The sequence below is a fragment of the Myotis daubentonii genome, chromosome 3, assembly GCF_963259705.1.
Source record: "Myotis daubentonii chromosome 3, mMyoDau2.1, whole genome shotgun sequence".
NCBI classification, from domain to species: domain Eukaryota; kingdom Metazoa; phylum Chordata; class Mammalia; order Chiroptera; family Vespertilionidae; genus Myotis; species Myotis daubentonii.
In genome coordinates, this window is record NC_081842.1 from 162,969,781 (window position 1) to 162,992,568 (window position 22,788).

General features: G+C 38.5%; 1 protein-coding gene across 7 annotated transcripts in view; it reads left to right on the top strand.

Annotated features, from left to right (window-relative positions):
- The window catches only part of ZZZ3 (zinc finger ZZ-type containing 3), a 125,729-nt gene that overhangs the window by 40,330 nt on the left and 62,611 nt on the right, over window positions 1–22,788 (top strand). For 6 of the 7 annotated variants that reach the window (XM_059689143.1, XM_059689146.1, XM_059689145.1 and 3 more), the window contains exons 3-5: window positions 13,052–13,184; window positions 14,777–14,930; window positions 20,592–22,141. In XM_059689143.1, coding sequence (XP_059545126.1) covers window positions 20,643–22,141 — 1,499 coding nt within the window. In that variant the 5' untranslated portion in view covers window positions 13,052–13,184; window positions 14,777–14,930; window positions 20,592–20,642. The remainder of the gene's footprint in view (window positions 1–13,051; window positions 13,185–14,776; window positions 14,931–20,591; window positions 22,142–22,788) is intronic. The other variant, XM_059689144.1, reaches the window with a different exon arrangement.

Sequence of the window (22,788 nt, forward strand, 5' to 3'; positions counted from 1 at the left end):
TACCACAGTTTTTTAATCCATTCAATCTGCTAATGGGCACTTAGGCTGTTTCCAAATCTTAGCTATTGTAAATTGTGCTGCTATGAACATAGGGGAGCATATATCCTTTCTGATTGGTGTTTCTAGTTTCTTGGGATATATTCTTAGAAGTGGGATCACTGGGTCAAATGGGAGTTCCATTTTTAGTTTCTTGAGAAAATTCCATACTGTTTTCCACAGTGGCTGCACCAGTCTGCATTCCCACCAGCAGTGCATGAGGGTTCCTTTTTCTCCACATCCTCGCCAGCACTTGTCATTTGTTGATTTGTTGATGATAGCCATTCTGTTAGGCTGTTTCCAAATGTTAGCTATTGTAAATTGTGCTGCTATGAACATAGGGGTGCATATATCCTTCCTGATTGGTGTTTCTGATTTCTTGGGATATACTAGTATTCCTAGATGTGGTATTACTGGGTCAAATGGGAGTTCCATTTTTAATTTTTTGAGGAAACTCCATACTGTTTTCCACAGTGGCTGCACCAGTCTGCATTCCCACCAGCAGTGCATGAGGGTTTCTTTTTATCCGCATCCTCTCCAGCACTTGCTGTTTGTTGATTTGTTGATGATAGCCATTCTGAAAATGAGTGTGAGATGATAGCTTGTTGTCATTTTGATTTGTATCTCACAGATGATTAGTGACTTTGAGCATTTTTCACGTCTCTGGGCCTTCTGTTATGTCCTTTTTCGAAAGTGTCTATTTAGGTTCTTTGCCCATTTTTTGATTGGATTGTTTAACTTCCTTTTAAGTTGTATGAGTTCCCTGTAAATTTTGGAGATTAAACCTTTATCGGAAATAACATTGGCAAATATGTTCTCCCATGCAGTGGACTTTCTTTTTGTTTTGTTGATGGTTTATTTTGCTGTGCAGAAGCTTTTTTTATTTTCATGTAGTCCCATTTGTTTATTTTCTCCTTAGTTTCCATTGTCCCAGGAACTGTAGTGGTGAAAGTGGGCATCCCTGTCTTGTTCCTGTTCTTAGGTGAAATGGTTTTAGTTTTTGCCCATTGAGTATGATGTTGTCTGTAGGTTTGTCATATATGGCCTTTATCATGTTGAGATTTGCTTCCTCTATTCCCATTTGCTGAGCTTTTTTATCAAAAATGGGTGTTGGATTTTTTTGAATACTTTTTCTGCGTCTATTGATATGATCATGTGATTTTTGTCTTTCAGGTTGTTTGTGATGTGTCACGTTTATTTTATTTTTATTTATTTATTTTTTTAAAATATATTTTATTGATTTTTTACAGAGAGGAAGGGAGAGAGATAGAGAGCTAGAAACATCGATGAGAGAGAAACATCGATCAGCTGCCTCCCGCACATCCCCCACTGGGGATATGCCGGCAACCCAGGCACATGCCCCCGACTGGAATCGAACCTGGGACCCTTCAGTCCGCAGGCCGACGCTCTATCCACTGAGCCAAACCGACCTCGGCTATTTTATTTTTAAAAATATATTTTTATTGATTTCAGAGAGGAATGGAGAGGGAGAGATGGAAGCAACAATGATGAGAGAGTATCATTGATCAGCTGCCTCCTGCATGCCCCCTACTGGGGATCGAGCCTGCAACTGGGGTATGTGCCCTTGTCCGGAATTGAACCTGGGACCCACAGGCTAACCCTTTATCCACTGAGCCAAACCAGCTAGGGCCATGTCACGTTTATTGATTTGTAAATATTGTACCAGTCTTCCATCCCTGGAATAAATCCCACTTGATCAATGTGTATGATCTTTCTAATATATTGCTGGATACAATTCGCTAAAATTTTGTTGAGGATTTTAGCATCTGTGTTCACCAGGGATTTGCTCTGTAATTCTCTTTCTTTGTAGTGTCTTTATCTGGTTTTGAAATTAGGATAATGCTAGCCTCATAAAAAGAGTTTGGAAGTGTTCCTTCCTCTTGGGTTTCCTGAAATAGTTTGAGGAGTATAGGTGTTAACATGTTCTTCTTTGAATATTTGGTAAAACTCCCCTGTGAAGCTGTCTGCACCTGGGCTTTTGTTTGGTGGGAGTTTGTTTGTTTTTTTTAATATATTTTTTATTGATTTTTTACAGAGAGGAAGGGAGAGAGAAAGAGAGTTAGAAACATCGATGAGAGAGAAACATTGATCAGCTGCCTCCTGCATATCACCCACTGGGGATGTGCCCGCAACTCAGGCACATGCCCTTGACTGGAATTGAACCTGGGACCTTTCAGTCTGAAGGCTGACGCTCTATCCACTGAGCCAAACCGGTTTTGGCTGGTGGGAGTTTTTATTACTTCTATTTTATCAGTTGTTATTGGCCTATTCAGGTTTTCTTATTCCTCCTGATTGAGTTTTGGGGTATTATATTATTCTAGGAATTTGTCTATTTCATCCACATTGTCCAGGTTGTTGGCATATAGTTGTTCATAGTATTATCTTACAATCCTTTGTATTTTTGTGGTGTCAGTGGTTACTTCTCCACTTTTGTTTCTGATTTTATTTATTTATGTCCTCTGTTTCTTGATGAGTCTGGCTAACGGTTTATCAATTTTGTTTATCCTTTCAAAGAACCAGCTCTTGGTTTCATTGATTTTTTTTTTGTATTTTTTTAGTCTGTATGTTATTTATTTCTGCTCTAATCTTCATTATTTCCTTCCTTCTACTTATTCTGGGTTTTTCGTGTTCTCTTTCTAGTTCTTTAAGTGGTAGGGTTAAATAGTTTATTGCTGATTTTTCTTGGTGGTTTTTTTTTTTTTTTTTTTTTGAGGTATGCCTGTAGTGCTATGAATTTCCCTCTCAGGACTGCTTTTGCTGTGTCCCAGAGAGTTTGGATTGTTGTGTGTTCATTTTCACTTGTTTCCAGGAAGTTTTTTATATCTTTCTTGATCTCGTTGGTAACCCAGTCATCCTATCTAATAAAAGAGAAACATGGTAATTAGCGTACGACCGCTACCATTCCCATTGGCTAATCAGGGCGATATGCAAATTAACTGCCAGCCAAGATGGCGGCAGGCAGCCAGGCAGCTGGAAGCTAACATGAGGCTTGCTTGCTTCAGTGACGGAGGAAACCAACGTTCTCCGCCTGCTGCTGCCGGCCTCTGAGCTTGCAGTTTGAAACATTGTAACAAATATAGAAGCTAAACAAAACCCCAGAAACTCGCTTTCAGCAGCCGGGATCTCAGAGCTGGAGTTGATACAGTGTTTCGAGATTATAGAACCCAAACAAACCAGATACCTGCTTTCAGCAGCAGAGGCCTCAGAGCTGGAGCCAGAGCTAAAGCTGGCCCAGAATAAAAAAGAAAAAGAAAAAAAGGAGCGGTTCGGAGCTTCAGTCACCCGCCAGCTTGAAAACAGCCCTCAGCCCCTCACCCAAACTGGCCAGGCACCCCAGTGGGGACCCCCACCCTGAAGGGTGTGTAACCAGCTGCAAACAGCCATCATCCCCTCTCCCAGGCTGGCCAGGCACCCCAGTGGGAACCCCCACCCTGATCCAGGACACCCTTCAGGGCAAACCAGCCAGCCCATACCCATGCACCAGGTTTCTGTCCTATATAGTAAAAGGGTAATATGCCTCCCAGCACTGGGATCAGTGTGACAGGGGGCAGCGCCCAAACCCCTTGATCGCCCTGCGGCTCTGTGTGTGACAGGGGGCGGGGCCACAACCTCCCTATCGGCCCTGCTCTGTTTGTGACAGGGGAAGGCGCCCCAACTCCCTGATCAGCCCTGCTCTGTGCCTGATAGGGGGGAGCTCCCCAACCCCCTGATCGCCCTGCAGCTGTGTGTGTGACAGGGTGCGGTGCCCCAACCCCCTGATTGGCCCTTGCTCTGTGTGTGACGAGGTAGAGCCATAACCTCCCCATCGGCCCTGCCCTGAGTGTGACAGTGGCGGCGCCCCAACCCCCTGATCGGCCCTGCTCTGTGGGTGATAGAGGGTGGCGCCCCAACCCCCTGATCTGCCCTGCTCTGTGTGTGACGGGGCGGTGCTCCAACTCCCCTATTGGCCCTACTCTGTGAGTGACAGGGGGGAGCTCCTCAACCCCCTGATCGGCCCTGCTCTGTGCGTGACAGGGGGGAGCCCCAAGCCCCCTGATGGGCCCTGCTCTGTGCGTGACAGGGGGAGCGCCCAAACCCCCTGATGGGCCCTGCTCTGTGCGTGACGGGGGATGGCGCTGCAACCTCCTCATCGACCCTGCCTTGTGTGTGACGGGGCGGTGCCCCAACCCCCCAATTGGCCCTACCCTGTGCGTGACAGGGGGTGGTGCCGCAACCTTGCGTTCCGCCCTGCTCTCTGCTTGACAGGGGGCGGCGCCCCAACTCCCCAATCGGCCCTGCTCTGAGCCCGACCAGGGGCTGCACCTAGGGATTGGGCCTGCCCTCTACCACCCGGGCGCAGGCCTAAGCCAGCATGTCGTTATCTCCCGAGGGGTCCCAGACTCTGAGAGGGCACAGGCTGGGCTGAGGGACCCCCTCTCCCCCCCGAGTGCACAACATTTTGTGCACCGGGCCTCTGGTTGTTTAATAACATGCTATTTAGCCTCCATGTGTTTGAATGTTTTTTGGGTGTTTTTACTGGAGTTTATTTTTAAAAAAATATATATTTATTGATTTTTTACAGAGAGGAAGGGAGAGGGATAGAGAGTTAGAAACATCAATGAGAGAGAAACATCAATCAGCTGCCTCCTGCACACCGCCTACTGGGGATATGCCGGCAACCAAGGTACATGCCCTTGACTGGAATTGAACCTGGGACCCTTCAGTCCGCAGGCCGATGCTCTATCCACTGAGCCAAACCGGTTAGGGCTGGAGTTGATTTCTAATTTCATTCCACTGTGATCTGAGAAAATGCTTGTTATGATTTAAATTTTCTTGAACTTGTAGAGACTTGTTTTGTATCCTAACATGTGGTCTATCTTTGTGAATGATCTATGTGCACTTGAGAAGAATGTATATTCTGCTGTGTTGTGGTGAAATCTTCTATACTAATAAAAGGGTAGTATGCTAATTAGACAGACATCTTCTGGACCTCATTCAGGACATCCTTCCGGACAAAGCCGTGGTGGCGGGGTCCAGGCTGATGCAGTTAGGGGTGATCAGGCCGGCAGGGGAGAGCAGTTAGAGGGACCAGGCTGGCAGGGGAGGGCAGTTAGGGGTTACCAGGCCGGCAGGGGAAGGCCATTAAGGGCGATCAGGTCTCCAGGGGAGGGCAGGTGGGGGCCGGTTAGGGGCGAACAGGCCGGCAGGGTGGCAGTTAGGGGCAACCAGGCCGGAAGCGGGTGCAGTTAGGGGCGACCAGGCAGGCAGGCAGGCAGGCAGAGAGGTTAGGGGCGATCAGGCAGGAATGGGAACAGTTAGGGTCATCAGGTTGGCAGGCAGAGTGGTTAGGGGTTATCAGGCAGGCAGGCAGGTGATCGATTATGAGCCAGAGTTCCCAGATTGTGAGAGGGATGTCTGACTGCCAGTTTAGGCCCGATCCCGCAGGGGCGTCAATCGGCAGTCAGACATTTCCCGAGGTGTTCCAGATTGGAGAGGGTGCAGGCCGGGTTGAGGGACTGTCTGTCCCCGTCCCCCGTCCCCCCCCCCCCCCCCGTGTATGAATTTCATGCACCAGGCCTCTAGTGTTCTATAAATGTCAATTAAATGCATCTGATCCAGTGTGTCCTTTAGAGTTTCTGTTTGTCTGTTAATTTTTTTGTCTGGAAGATCTATCCAGTGAAATCAGAGAGGTGTTAAAGACCCCTACTATGACTGTATTGTTGTCGATCTCTCCGTTAAAGTCCTCTAGAAATTTTCTTACATATTTAGGTGCTGCTATATTGGGTGCATATATGTTTACGAGTGTTAAATCCTCTTGTTGGATCGATACCTTTAGTATTATGTAGTGACCTTTGTTGTCTCTTGTGATGGCCTTCATTTTAAAGTCTGTTTTGTCGGGGCCGTAACTGGTTTGGTTCAGTGGATAGAGCGTCAGCCTGCAGACTCAAGGGTCCCAGGTTCGATTCCGGTCAAGGCCATGTACCTTGGTTGCGGGCACATCCCCAGTAGGGGATGTGCAGGAGGCAGCTGATCGATGTTTCTCTCTCATCGATGTTTCTAACTCTCAATCCCTCTCCCTTCCTCCCTGTAAAATAAATAAATAAATAAATAAATAAAGTCTGTTTTGTCATATATGAGTATTGCTACTCCAGATTTTTTCCTTTTCCATTTGCATGGAAATTTTTTTTTTCCATCTCTGCACTCTCATCTTCTCTGTGTTTTGTTTTGAGGTGGGTCTCTTGTAGACAACATATAGTTGGGTCATGCTTTTGTATCCATTTAGCTACCCTAGGCCTTTTGATTGGAGCATTTGATCCATTTACGTTTAGGATGAACTATTAGGTACTTATTTATTGCCATTTTAACTATATATCGCTAGGTTTCTTTCTCTGTTTCTTATTATTACAGCAGTCCCTTTAGCATTTCTTTTTAATGCTGGCTTGGTGATGTATTCCTTTAGCCTGTTTTTGTCTGGGAAGCTCTTTATTTGACCATCTATTTTGAATAATAGCTTTCCTGGATATAGTAATCTTGGTCTCAGATCCTTGCTTTCCATTACCTTAAGTACTTCATGCCAGGTCTTTCTAGCTTGTAGAGTTTCTGATGAAAAATCAGGTGTCAGCCTTATGGGGACTGCTTTGTAGGTAACAGTTTTCTTTTCTCTTACTGCCTTTAAGATTCTCTCTTTGTCTTTAATTTTCGGCATTTTAATTATGTGTCTGGGCATGGGCCTCTTTGGGTTCTTCTTGCTTGGGGTTCTCTGTGACTCCTGAACTGGTATAACTTTTTCCTTTACCAGGTTAGGGAAGTTTTCTGCCATTATTTCTTCAAACACTTCTCTGTTCCTTTCTTCCTTTCTGCCTCTTCCAGCACACCTGCTATTCTAATATTACTTTTCATGTTGTTCCACAACTCTCTTAACCTGTCCTCCTGTTTTTTAATTGTTTTTTCCTTTTCATTGTCTGATTGATATTTTCAACTTTGTCTTCTGATTCACTCATTTGATCCTCAGCTTCCCCTAATCTTCTGTGTGTTCTTTCCAATGTTTTCTTTATGTGTATTATGTCATTCTTTATCTCAGACTTTTCTTTTTTTCATAGTTACTACAGTGGGGCCTTGACTTATGAGTTTAATTCGTTCCGAGACCGAGCTCGTTAAGGAGCTTGTTAACTCAAATTACTCTGTCAACTCAATGCAAAAAATCGGCGGAGAGACAGCTGGTATCTCAAAAAACTCGTTAGTTGGGACACTTGTAAGTCAAGGCCCCACTGTATGTCTTTTTCATGCTGTTGAGCATATTTACCATCATTACTCTGAACTCTCGTTTCAGATAAATTTCTTATCTCTGCTTCATTTATCTCTTCTATTGGAGATTCTCTAGTTTCATTTGGGTGTTAATTTTTTTTGTCTCCTCATTTTGGCTTTTTGGGTTTGTGGCTATATATTATGTAGATCTTCTACACCTCTCAATCTCTAGTGCAGGACAGTGTTTATTGCTGTTTCTGACTAATTAGAGCAGTCAAAGACTCAAAGCCTCCAGAGACTGTCTCTGCCTAGAGACTGATAGGATTCCGACTTGAATTGCCCCCCAGGCAGTCATCCTCAGTCATGGTAAGAGTTTTTTTCTAACAGAGTAGGGCATTTGCTTCTGCCTGGAGGCTAATTGTTATTTTAAGTGGCCTCAGGGCAAGGTGTTTTCCAGTAGGGTGTGTCAACTGTCTTTCCCCCAGGCAAGGCAAATGTCTATGTGGGAAAGATGTCCTCTGCTGCGGGAGGGAATGAATGAGCTCAGGATACTTGGGGTGTCTGCTTTCTGAGCTCTATCCCCGGTGTCCCCTGTCCTGGCTTCTGCTCTCACAGCTCCAGTCTACTTCATCCTCCCTCTGCGGGAGCACAAGGTGGGTGGCTCCATAGGGAATTTTGTGTGTTGGCTATTTAATAGGATGCCTGAATTTTCGGCTGTTACTCCCTGGCAGACAGAACCCCGCTGCTTTTAATAGTTAGATGTTATGTGGGTACCCTCCTCAGTTTGGTGTTCTCTGCTGGGGAGCCAGCTTTGGGGTTAGATCCCAGAGTTCTCAGTGGAAACCCACCATAGCTGAGATATCTCTCTGGGTCTTCAGTTGCTGTCTATGGGCTCCTGCCCAGCCCTTTTGTGCTTCCGCCTCTCCTACCAATCTCTATGCAGTCTCCACTTTCAGTCCTCTGGTATCAGGGTTCTCTCCTGCGAGTTTTTTGTTGATTATTCAGGAACTTTTTCTGTATTTTAGTTGTAATTCCAGTTTGTTCCTGGGAGCATGTCTGTGCAGCACCCACTTAGTCTTCTGCCATTTTTAATCCCTGTTTTGTTTTCTTGTGATGTCTTTGTCAGGTGTTGGTATCAGAGTAATGCTGGAATGGTTGAGAAGTATTCCTCTTCACTATTCTGGAAAAGTTTCAGTAGATTGGTAAATGTATAATACTTAGTATAGTTGGAATTCACCATTGAAGTTCCCTGGGCCTGGATTTTTATTTGTTAGTAAGTTTTTAACTATAATTTTAATTTCTGTAGAGATATTTTATGTATCCATTTCTTCTTGGGTGAGCTTTGGAGTTAGTGATCTTTCAAGGAATATTTGTCCTTTCATCTAAATTATTTGATTTATTGATTTGAAGTTACTTATATTCTCTTACCTTTTAAAATTGAGATGTAATATAAAACATTGAGATATAATAAAATCACTTTTTGTCATATGTTCACAATATTGTGCAACCATCAACAGTATTTAATTGCAGAATACTTTTATCACTCTGAAAAGAAACCCCATACCTATTAGCAATCAATTTCTGTCCTCTTCCCGCTCTTATCTCTTCAACCACTAATCTATTTTTTTGTCTCTATGAATGTGGTTGTTCTGGACATTTCATATATATGGAATCATGTGACCTTTTGTGAGTAGCTACTTTTTTTTTATGTATTTATTTTTTCTTGATTTCTTACAGAGAGGGACAGAGAGTTAGAAACATCTACAAGAGAGAAACATCGATCAGCTGCTTCCTGCACACCTCCTAGTGGGGATGTGCTCGCAACCAAGGCACATGCCCCTGACCGGAATCGAACCTGGGACCTTTCAGTCCGCAGGCTGACGCTCTATCCACTGAGCCAAACTGGTCAGGGCTGTGAGTAGCTACTTTAACTTAGCATAATGTTTTTAAGGTTCATCCATGTTGTAGCATGTATCAACATCTTTTTATGGCTGAATAACATTCCACTATAAATCACATTTTGTTTATCCATTCAGCAGTTTATAGACATATGGGTTTCCACATTTTGCCTATTACGAATAATATTGCTATGAATATTTGTGAACAAGTTTCCATATGAATACATTTCCTTTTTCTTGGGTACAGGCATACCTGGGAGATATATTGTGGGTTTGGTTCCAGACCACTTACTTTATTAGTAAGTATCACATAAAGCAAGTCATAATCTTTTTGCTGGTGGAGCGTCTTGCCTTTAATTTATAAAAAATGCAACATTTGTGAAGCACAATAAAGAGATACACAATAAGATGAGGTATGCCTGTATAGATCTAGGAGTGGTATTCCTGGATCATATGGTAATTCTATGTTTCACTTATTGAGGAACTGCCAAACTTTTCCATAGCAGCTATACTGTTTTATATTTCCACTTGCAATGTATGAAGATACGAATTTTTTCATATCCTTGCCAACACTTATTATTGCTTATCTTTTTATTGTATTCATCCTTCTGAGTGTGAATTGATATCTCTTTGTGGTTTTAATTTGTATTTCCTTGATAGCTAATAATGTTGAGCATCTTTTCATGTGCTTTTTTGGGGGCTATTTGTACATCTTGACAGAAATATCTGTTCAAGCCTGTTGCCTGTTTTTAAATTGGATTTTTTTTTTAAGTTGTAAAGGTTCTTTTTTTTTTTTTTTTTTTAAAGTTTCTTAGTGCATTTATTGGTCTGACACTGGCTAATAAAATTATATAGGTTTCAGGTGCACAATGCTATAATACATAAATAAATCATCTGTATTTTGTATTGTGTGTTCACCACCCCAAGTCACGTGTTCTTCACCATTGAGTGCAATGACTATGTTGTAGGACACGTGAAGCAAAAGAGAAGGAAGTAGGCAGCACAGAGCAGTTACTTCTGTCCTTATAGAAATTCTCCCAGTGGGTTGCGTAAGGAATCTCTCCCCCACACCTTCCCCTTGTGTAAGGGTTTCATGAGCAGATTGGAGCCTTAGAAAATGTGCAAGTCAAATCCCACCTCCATTTGACAAAAGGGAAAAAAAGCCAATTAATGCCAGATATGTTTTTGATTTTTATATTGCTTGCGTCCTCTTGCCTTAGTAAAAAATTTTTTTCTAGTTCCTTAAAAGAAAAAGTCTTTGTTTTAGCTCTCTGTAGGAAGTAACTGTGATAAGCTTAACTGGGAAAAATGTTTCTGTCTTTGACTAATATCCTAAATACTTTATACAACTGACTTTGAATATCCCTCTCTTGTTCAAAGACATAATGTAATACATATATTTGATATTTTCACTTATAACAACTGAAGAATTGGGCACCAAATATGAGTGTACAGTATAATCTTTTGAGTTTTTTTCTAAGGTCTTATTAAACTAAATACAATTTCAGTGTTTTATAATTTAGGTTGCATTTAACTAAGACTTCAGTTTTATTTTTATAGTAAATTGTGTGGCTTACAACTACTATATCACTAGAACTGATAATGTTTTCTAGTGAGATTTTCTGTAGTCTTTTAAAGTAATTTCATACGTGCCATGAATCTGAGGTCCTGTAATCTATTTGACACAGTAGTATTTGTTTAGCTTGCAAACTGTAGGAAAAGTAATTATTTTCAGTCAAGATTGGTTTTTGGATTTGTTTTTGGAATTCTTGAATAGTCAATGAATTTTATAAGTACATGGTAGCAAGCAAAGCTCTGTGGCAAGGAATAAATAATAGGCCTTAGGAATTGGATTTAAATGGTTCACTTCCCATTTTGTATGCTTTTTAAAACACAAAATAGTTAATTTTTTTAAAACTTGGGAAGTATTACCATAGTTAAATATTTCAAATAAATATTGTTGTAGGTTCTCACAATTCAAAGTAGTTTATTTGCTCCAGAAAGCATATGGCATTTGTGCAGAATGCTTACATTTGAAATGTGGAGTGAATGAAATGAAGAGTACAATGTAGGGAATATAAGAGTTTTGACTAGTTTAACTTCCTTGCTTGTTAAAAGAAAATTTATAGCAACTTTCAAATTTAGGAATACTTAAAACTCTGTTAATTTTTTATAGTATTATTTATTAGTCTTTTTTTAACATTTGAAAAAAGTAAATAGAGAATTGTTTTAAATGTTTGAGGATTATATGTCAGTGTTTCTTAATCACTCTCTACTGTTTTTTTCCTCTGATTAAAAAAAAGCCAGCTATATTTGACATACTAGAGGCCCGGTGCACGAATTCATGCACTAGTGGGGGGTCCCTCAGCCTGGTCTGCGGGATCAGGCCAGAACTGGCTCTCTGACATCCCCCAAGGGGTCCTGGATTGCGAGAGGGCACAGGCCAGGCTGAGGGACCCCACTGGTGCACAATCAGGGCTGGGGAGGGACTGCGGGAGGGCCCCAAGGGGTGTCCAGCCCATCTCCCTCAGTCCTGATTGGCCAGACCCCAGCAGCAAGCTAACCTACCGGTCAGAGCATCTGCCCACCTGGTGGTCAGTGCACATCATAGCAACTGATCGACCAGTCGACTGTCGGCCCCCTGGTGGTCAGTGCACATCATAGCGAGCGGTTGAGTGGCCTTAGCATATCATTAGCATATGACACTTTGAATGGTTGAACGGCCAACTGGTCAACCAGACACTTAGCAAGCATATTAGGCTTTTATTATATAGGATTATATTGGTTTCTACTCTATTGTTAATGAAAACTTTGGCAGGTTGACAACTCTAGTAGCACATTTTATCCACAAAACAGCCTAAGGCTATCTGAATTTTCTTGGTAGATTTTTACTCTTTGTTTTTATTAGACAGAATTTTGGAATGGCACACCATGGTGAATCATTCCAGAATGCCATTCATAGGTTTCTCTCTTTGTTATATATGTATAAGTTTATAATGCTATTCTTCATTGTAAGCACATCAATGTGTTTTTCAGACTTGTGATCTAGAATCAAGTCTGTGTTTTTAAGAAGCTTACTTTTAAATAATTTTTTTGGTACAGTTACATCTTGGTTTACTTCTTAATTTATTTGGTCATATTTATTTTCTATTTACTTTCAAAATAATGTTGACAAATTCGTCACAGAGGAATAATCTAACGAAAGCAAAAATATTACTTTAAAAGGCATTGACAGTATTAAAGTCACATTTAAGGGATCCTTTTTACTTCATTAATAAGCATTATAAGGCCGAAACCGGTTTGGCTCAGTGGATAGAGCGTCGGCCTGCGGACTGAAAGGTCCCAGGTTCGATTCTGGTCAAGGGCATGTACCTGGGTTGCGGGCATATCCCCAGTAGGAGATGTGCAGGAGGCAGCTGATCGATGTTTCTAACTCTCTATCTCTCTCCCTTCCTCTCTGTAAAAAATCAATAAAATATATTTTAAAAAAAATAAGCGTTATATGTTTATTCCCTAATATTATTATAAAACACAAAATTAATACTTTTCTAGTAATGTTTGGGAAGTTACAGACTTCTGGAAAATGATGTATATTTATGTTGGTAGTCAAAAGGAATCTAAGGAGCTTTCAAATTTGTAAGAATTTTAATTTCAAGTTAAATTTTGAAGTATTTTATGTTGGTACTCTGAGAAGCATTTGTAAGACCTTTATTAGCAAATCATCTATCATTGAATATAACACATTTTGTAGCTAAATATAAGGAATTATTTTTTGTAATTTATTAGAAAATGCATTGTGCTGTGTGCTTATATCCCCAAATCTGTAAACAGTAACACATCCATAGTGACTATATTGTGGTTTCCCTTCACAGATATCAAGTTGTGCTAGTACAACCATATAAATAATTAATACCTGAAGTCTAAATGTAACATGGACATTAACAGTGATGACAGATAAATGCAGACGTTTGGGAATCATATACTAGGCGAAACACTTTCAAAAAGGTAAGAAAAATGTAATCTTAATTAAGGCTAAGCAGGCCGTAGTATTAGTAGAAGTAATTGACTAAAGTTTGTTTTTCATTGTATGAGACTATTTAGAAACACATCTGCACGATCCTATTTTAATACTTGTAGAACTCAGCTGTAAGTATCAGTTCTTCTATGGAAATAACAGTTGCAGATGTCTTTGCCTGGTAAATATAATGGATGGTGTTCCTATAGCAAATCCTATACAAAAAGGTAGTAACCTGGTTGACTAGAACTTGATAGAATGCTAGATTTGGTGTATCAGTGTATACTCTAGACACATCTTATATTGTGGATCCTCTTTGTCTCTTATGATTGCCATCACCACCATGCACTATAGAATGTAATGTTTTGCCATGTTTGTGAAAGGTTTTCAGGGTTTGAGTACAAAGGAGTTGGCAGTTGGAATCTTTGCTTTAAGAAGAGTGAATTTTCATGTTAAGGGTTACTTTTTATAGGACCATGTTTTTACTGTTAATTTCACTGTTAACCTTCCTCATGTTAATTTAAAACATTTTATTTAAATGTAGTATTAAGTTATTTTACTTAGTTAATTTTCCTACCTTTTACTTTTCAATAATTTACAAGGCATATTTGGGAGAGGTCGTGTCTACTGATATTAGATATCAACCCTGTTCACTTCCTAGCCGACTAAAACTTTATCTAATTTTACTAAGCAGTAACTCTGGTTTACAAAGCTTGATAAATTGCATTAGTTTTAAAAAGTAAACCTTTACCGAAAATAGTGGCACGTTTAGAATGTTTAGTTTTATGTTTATAATAAAGGGACAATTTCCATCATAAACATCACTAGTCTTTTTCCTGGTCTTTCTCCTTGTTTCCAAATGGACATTCATAATAATTCATTTTAGTCAGATTCTCTGAAAAAGATATCATAATACATTATAATAAAATAAAACTGTAATTAGCCAAACTGATCAAGAAATGGAATTTAATTAAGGTAATTAAAATATCTGGCCAACTGGGTACTAAAACCAGAAAATCCTTATTGGTTTTGTCCTTGTTGGAAATCCATATGCCAAAATAGTAGAAATTTCCCTTTATAATAGTCTTGTAGCACTTTAATAATTATCAAGGTTATCATGTAGATATAGAAGACTTGGTTGATTAGTTGGTGTGCATAACCTAAATTATTTTCCTTGTTCAATTCCCAGTTTTGTACATGAAGGCTAAAATTTGGGAAAGGCTTTTAGAATAAGAGTTTATAGATTCTGTATGAGGACTTGTATCATGGGCAGTCTTTGGGTCATCTCCAAAAAATACTGCCTGAGACTCTAGAAAAAGAACTGAGTCAAAATTTGACTCAAACTAATATTGAGTTGTTGCAAGGATTTAGTATATGTTAAGCTTTTCTGTTGTTGTTGGTTCCTAAAGATCTTTTCCAGTTTCTTAGTATCTCTGAGGCTACAAAGTCACCAAGAAGTACCAACAATATTACTGTCAACAGATATTCCGTTACTTGCTATTTCCTCTTATTATAGAAGGAGTATATCTATTAGCATAAGTTAATTTGCTTCTTTAATTTTTTTCATTATTTTATTTTAAAGAAAGGAATTTAGGAGGTTCTAGTATTCTCCATGGCTGAAGCTGAGAGTCTGAAATCCTGATGCTTAAGCTCTATTCTAGATCATAGCTCCAACTCCTTCAGGATATAAGGAAAAGAGATAATATTTCCACAATGATAGATCTTTGGTTGTACAGGTAAGTTATTTAGTTTTGCAGTAGTGAAGATATCTACAGATTGATTTTTTTTTTTTTTTTTTGAGGGGGAGCTTATTTGTCTATAGTCTGCATGGAAAATTATACAGTTCATAGGAATGTGGAGCTATAGGGAATGGGATGGGGATGAAATATTTTCTCACTCTTTTTCCAACAGGAGCATAAATGAAGTAACTAATACATTGCAATCTCTAGAGCATATTTGACACCCTACGTATTTTTGATTCAAGGGCATTATGAAATTTCTTTACTTCTCTTTGTTCCCTGTTGTCACTTTAAGTGGGTATTCATTCAGCTCTATCCATCCATCATCTATCAGTCATATATCTGTTTCTCTTAATGGGAAAGAGGAGATCTTTTATGCAAGGCAATCCATAACAGAGTTACCAAGCTTCAGGGAGGTGAATATTAAGAATAAGCTGAATTGCATAGGTGGTTCCCAGGTTTCACTCTCCTACTTTTAACCTTACAGATACTTTTAACCTGATAGAAATAGTGGTAATTGCTTGTCTGAAGAAATGTGTCTTAAAAGAATTGTGTGACAAGGATAGTCTGAACTATTATTAAACAGTTCATTCTTATGTTCTAAACCAGCGATTTTTAACCCTTTTCACCCCATGGCACACATAAACTAATTACTAAAATTCTGCGGCATACCAAAAACTATTTTTTTTTGCAGGCTGACAAAAAAATAGGTGTAATTTTGATTCATCTATAATGAACAGCTATTGTCCTGTTGGCTGTTTTCATTTTTTAGTCTGACAATCTAAGAGAAAAGAGGTCAGTAACCCTAAGTAAATAGTCAGGTTTGAGTGTTTTAAAAATTCCTTTATTTTTTCATCACCATTTATCCCCACACTCCCTGTTCCACCTTCATCCATCCCTCCCTCCTGCAATCACCGCACAATTGTCCCTCTCCATGAGTTCGTTCTTTTTTTTTTTTTCTCACTCTCTCTACCCCCTTAACCCCTCTTCCCCCCTAAGAACTGTCTCTCTGAAAATCGCTGTTCTAGACAGAAAGAAAAATAACCATATTCATTACATTTTTCAGTTGCTCTTTTTTGCTTTTCACTTTGGTTTGTCTACCTGGTATCATGACCAGTTTCTTAAACATTATTCATTCAAAAAACTAAATATTATTGTAATAAATATCAGCTAGAACATTGTTATTAATGGAGAATTGATTACCAGTCCCTCAGTCCCCAAAATGAACTGTTCTACTTTGATAATTATAGTAGGAACAAAAATTTACAGGCAGTGTCTTTGAAATATCATCTTGAGGTTTCTTTTTCTTAAGTAAAGGTGATAGCTGGAGTAGTGTTGCATTAGGTGGACCATTTTAGTTTAATCTTTATTATTCCTTTCAGTTCTTATTGATGTACTTCTCAGGTGTTCACAGGGGCTAGAAATTTATGATCTGAAACATAGCTAATACTGTTTTAGAACCCTATTAAATTTTAGATAAAAGTATATTCAAATTGGGAGAAGAGTAGTTCCAACAGAAAATAAATGAGTGAGATATGTGGAATTTGGGGTAGGATTTAGGGCTTAATATTAAAGGAGAGGTTGAAATTTGGTTGATCGCTGCCCTTCTCAGATAAGCCCCTCCAATAGGTTGAAAACTTTATGATGGTACAAAAGAGAGGAAGGGAGTCAATTTAGTTCTAATGATTCATTATTCTTTTCTCTGTATTCCAGTAAGTGTCATCATATTCATTAGTGGTGGATAACATATAGGGAAAACTTTGTTCTAGTTGCTAGATTGGGTTTTGCTCAGATGAATATGTTAACTAACAGTTTCCTTTAATTCTAAAACTAAAGTGATTGAATTTTCAGTTCCAGTAGGGTGCTTGCTAAGGATTTCATCTCGTGCCTCCTATTTCATTACCTAGCAAGACTCTTTTCTGAGATACTGTTTTATAACTGAGTTTCTTTCTGTTCCTTTAGCAGCTTAAATTTTGTCAGAAATACAATTTTGTGCTCCAAAGAAATTCTCTGAATTTCTTCAGTAACTGTATTATGCAGCTAAAATGAAGGAAACAATTGCTTTAGTCTATAATACTTTGCTAACCATGGCAAAATCATGTTGAGATTTGGTTGAGAGAATCGGGACTTTCTTTTGTCCCTTTCTCGTCACTGAATTTTGTACTCAGTTTATCAGGTAACTACAGAAAGTGTATGCCTTTATGAATGCCTGTCCAAAGTAGAAAAGGTAAAGAAAAAAGGTACAACAGAAGAAAGATCATGAGAGAGAAGAATATTATAACATCATTTAACTTGCACTGGCCAGTGTGGCTCGTTGGGTATTGTCCTATGCATTCAAAGATCACAGGTTCAATTCCCGGTCAGGGGACATGCCTGGGTTTTGGGCTTAATCCCCAGTGAGATACGTGCAGGAGGCAGCCAATCGATGTTTTGCTCTCACATTGATGCTTCTCTCACTCTTCTTCTCCCTTCCTCTCTCTCTAAAAATAAATGTTTAAAAAAAATCTTTAAAAATAAATAAATAAAATAAAAATATTAAAGTTATCATTTAACTCTAGTCTCAGAATTTTAAGCAATTTATTACCTTATGTTAATTTCAGGCAAGAGATTTTTACAATCCTCTATTTGGTGCTTCCTTTGCCAAAGAGATTATGGCTTTATACATTTTTTTTATTATTGGTGTCAAATAAGGAATCAGAGGATATATTATAAATAAGTCTAATTTAGTTTGAAACTTGATGACACTGTCATTTTAATATAATACTGTCTGGATGTGGTAGTCTTGAGGCACTGCTTCTCAAACCCTCAGAGATATATAAATTACCTGGGAATCTGATTAATTGGTAAGTCTGGGGCAGGGCCTGATATTACGCATTTCTAATAAGCTTGCAGGAGATGCCCATGATGCTGGTCCTCAGGCTACACTTTGAATTGCAAAAATTTGAGATACCAAAAGGTCTTTGTTATAAAACCAGTTTCACTTTAAATATGGCCCAATAGCACAGGATTTGAGAACTGTAAAACTCGGACTTCATTGTAATTATTGAATGGAATAAAAACATTTTTAGTAAAAGAAACAAAAAGGTTCAATCTTTTCTATTAATCAGTGTTTTGATCACTAGATGGTGGGGAAATAAAATAGGCCCTAATGCAGTGATGGCGAACCTTTTGAGCTTGGCGTGTCAGCATTTTGAAAAACCCTAACTTAGCTCTGGTGCCGTGTCACATATAGAAATTTTTTGATATTTGCAACCATAGTAAAACAAAGATTTATATTTTTGATATTTATTTTATATATTTAAATGCCATTTAACAAAGAAAAATCAACCAAAAAATGAGTTCACGTGTCACCTCTGACACACGTGTCATAGGTTCGCCATCACTGCCCTAACCTGTGGTGTTTTATAATTATATATATATATATATATATATATTTATAGTAACTTCTGGGTACTACTACTACTAATATGCTTATTTTATTAATAAGGACAATGCAGGGATTTTGCTCTTATTCAGATTAACATAGAAAGAAGGGCTAGGAATGTTCATTGGAATCATTTGTGATTTATATGCCCTTACTTGGCATCACATTTTAAAAAGTAAAGATTACCAGGTTTTTTTGTGTGTGTTTGTTAAGTGTTACTATTTTCAATATTATATTTGAGCCATAAATCATAAATATAATCAAATTTGCATCAATGATATTTGCAGTTGATTTTATAATTCATTTGTTTTCTTTGCATATTTATATAGGTATTTAATATTTAAAAATCAGTCACCTTTTAAGATTGAGAGGTCCAAGTTTGGGTATATGAGAAAAATAAATTATATTAAATTTTTTAGTTTGTGCTTTTTTGAAACATTCAAAATTAAAAGTTTTTGTAATTAAAAGTGGATATTTATGGGTCATACAGTGTTTATTATATGTGAGTAAAAATTGTTAATATGATTTTAACAAAAGAGAATTACATGTCAGGTTCCTCTAATGAATCCCAAAACAGTAAAAGTTTACTGTGAGGAATGTATTTCTAAGTTCTGATTGGCATCCCACACTTATTCATGTGATTGCTATGAAATTCTCTAGAACAAATTTTCATGCTTTAATCCCAGAACTGGTTTTATGATTGTTGTAAAATTTTTAAAATTTAATTAGAAATTTAAAAGTATGCCATACTCTGAAACAAAACTACATTCAGCCAACTTACATTCAATATGTTAATGGGTACTTTCTCACTCAGTTCATTTGCCAACAGGCAGGAACAGTAAGACAGTTGCTTTTAATGTTTCTCTTTCTGTTTGTGATAACAAGTTACTGTGTATTCTATGGTCCTTCATAACCTTTCCTGTTACATACTTCCAATTGAGACAAAGAACAAATTGTATATTTGATTTGCGGTGGTAGGGGTAGAATGGCATTTGGGGGGTTAGAGGAAGGCTGAAGGATGGCAGAAAGGAAGAGGGAGAGGGGAGAGAGATGCTGAGAAACTTTGTACCACAGCCATTTTTTGCTTCTTTTTCTGTCTATCCTGCACCCCAGTTAGAAGTTAGACAGTGAAGTGGCAAAGTATCTTATGAAAGCTAAACAGAGGAGCAGAAGAATGGAGACTTAAAATGTTAACAGCTCCTTTATTCTGCTCCATGAGAGAGCCTTTGAGAAATAACCACTAAATCCCTCAAAGTTTTTTCAATTTTCCTTACATATTTATTTTAGGAATACCAAGCATTCACACCAGAAAATGCTCATCTCCCCAGTACGCTTTAAAACTGGCACACTCACATATATAGGAGTTCAAAGAAGGAAAAGATGGGTTATAAGTACACTCCTGATTTCTTCAGTATTTGCTTCAGGGGCTTCTTTCCTTTGTCTTCTAATCCTCTTTAGAATACTTCGTTTCACTTGCTAATTATGGCTCTACTTCTAGGAACTAGGGAGGCTTGGCTTTTCTATGTTTTGCCCTTAGCCAACTGCAAGCTAAGATTGTGATTTCTATCAGTCTGCTTTACAAAAACATTCTACTGCAATCAAAAATTTTTGGATGCCATATAGTTTGTTATCAAAGGATTTGACCTGAAACTCCTTGTAGTAAGAGTGAATTAAAAAGAGCAGTTTCTACCTTTTTACCTCCCAGAAATATTTTGAGAAAACATAAATGATTGGGATAGTTTTTTGGTAGCTTCTACATAAATTCAAGGTTATTATTTTAATAACCAAGATGAAATCCTGTCTTTGAGAGAGGTCTTTCTGGGCCCTTTGTGCCCAAGCCTGAGAGGCAGATACACAGTGAGGCAGGTTAAGAGCTTCGTCTCTAGAGCCCTGCCCTGCCACTTAGTTGGGTGGCTTTGGATGATAAATTAAAACGTGTGTGGCTCAATCCCTTCATTTGTAAAGTAGGGATGATAATAGCACCTATTCTAGTTATTATGAGATTTAAGTGAGTTAATGTATATAGAGCATATAGAATGATTCCTGGAACATATTAACTGCCATATAATGAGTGGTTAGTTATTATTAATAGCATTTTTTGGAAATGTTAATAAATTATGTCAAGTAAATTGTTAATATTGGCAATACTTGGATTAAAAATTGTGGCTTTATACCTTTGTTTTAGGTATATTAACTATTACCTTTTTCTCATTATTTTGTTTACATTTTTGAAGGTTTCCCAATGAGTGGATCATGATGACCGTATTGTAGGGACTTGCCATAGTATGGCTGCTTCCCGATCTACTCGTGTTACAAGATCAACAGTGGGGTTAAACGGCTTGGATGAATCTTTTTGTGGTAGAACTTTAAGAAATCGTAGCATTGCTCACCCTGAAGAAATCTCTTCTCATTCTCAAGTACGATCAAGATCACCAAAGAAGAGACCAGAGCCTGTGCAAATTCAGAAGGGAAATAATAGTGGGAGAACTACTGATTTAAAACAGCAAAGTACTCGAGAGTCATGGGTAAGCCCTAGGAAAAGAAGACTTTCTTCAGAAAAAGATAATATAGAAAGGCAGTCTGTAGAAAATTGTGAGAAAAGGCAAACGGAACCTGTTTCACCAGTTTTAAAAAGAATTAAGCGTTGTCTTAGATCTGAAGCACCAAACAGTTCAGAAGAAGATTCACCTATAAAATCAGACAAGGAGTCAGCAGAACAGAGAAGTACAGTAGTGGACAATGATGCAGATTTTCAAGGGACTAAACGAGCTTGTCGATGTCTTATATTGGATGATTGTGAGAAAAGGGAAATTAAAAAGGTGAATGTCAGTGAGGAGGGGCCACTTAATTCTGCAGTAGTTGAAGAAATCACAGGCTATTTGGCTGTCAATGGTGTTGATGACAGTGATTCAGCTGGTGTAAACTCTGATGACTGTCAGCCTGATGGGAACACTAAACAAAACAGCACTGGTTCCTACCCGTTGCAGGAAAAATCAGTAGCTGAAAATGGGGATTCGGACACCCACACTTCAGTGTTTCTTGATAGTAGGAAGGAGGACAGTTATATAGACCATAACGTGCCTTGCACGAATTCAGAAGTGCAGGTCAAGTTGGAGGACCACAAAAGAGTAACTGCCTGCCTGCCCGTGGAGCATGTTAATCAGCTGACGACTGAGCCAGCTACAGGCCCATTTCCTGAAATTCAGTCTTTAAGGGATTCTGAGGAGGAAGTAGATGTGGTGGGAGATAGCAGTGCCTCAAAAGAGCAGTGTAATGAAAGTACCAACAACGCCCTGGACACAAGACTTGAGAGTATGCCAGACTCCGGAGAACTGGAACCATCTTCTATTCTAGACGGTGTGTCAGCTCAAACGATGTCTTTATCAGAACCTCAAGAACATCGATATACTCTGAGAACTTCACCACGAAGGGCAGCCCCTACCAGAAGTAGTCCCACGAAAAACAGTTCTCCTTGCAGAGAAAATGGACAATTGGAGGAGAATAATCTGAGTCCCAATGAAACAAATGTAACTGTTAGTGATAATATAAGTGAGTCTCCCACAAATCCTGATGAAGTTTCTCAGAATGATAAAAGGATATGTTGTGACTCTGAAAATTATGGGAGTGAAGGACAAAGTAAGCCACCCTCGGAGGCAAGACTCAATAGTGGAATTTTGCCATCTGCCAAAGAGAGTGCCAATCCGCACATTACAGAAGAGGAAGATGATGATCCTGATGTTTATTACTTTGAATCAGATCATGTGGCACTGAAACACAACAAAGAGTATGTGTAAATATGGTAACCATGAATTCTGCTTTGTTTATTATTCCCCAAGTTTTCAGTATTCGTAAATGTCTATTCTTAGCATTTTTATTATAGCTAAAAACTAATGCTTTAGCTGAAGTTTTAAGTTTAACATAATTTTCTCATATCATTAAAAAAAAAAATCTGCCAAAACAAGAAAGACTTTAAAACTCAACTTTTATTTTCTCAATGGCAATATGGTTTTCTAGTTTTGGTATTTCAACATGTCTCAATTAGAAGTGACATGTAGAAACTTGGTTGATGATGTTTTTGTTTTTAATAGTTTTATGTCATTTGACTTAATTTATAAGATGGGAAAAGGATCTGCTCAATAATTGACATAGAGCATTTGAGATTGCTTTTTCCTAATTCTAAGTTATAAGGGGAGACTGTATCTTAAAATAAATATTAGTTCTTAACTTTTGTGATGAAGGTACTTTTTAAAATAAAGAATTCAGAGTCCAAATTTATCACAGTTTTCTTAAATTTCCTTTGAAGAATTGGAGCTAATAATCCTGAAAGGAACTATTAACAGTGTTTATCATAGATCAGCAATAGTAAAAGACATATATATGTTAATCATCTTTACTTTTACAGTGTAGGCTTTTGAATTAATATCACAATCA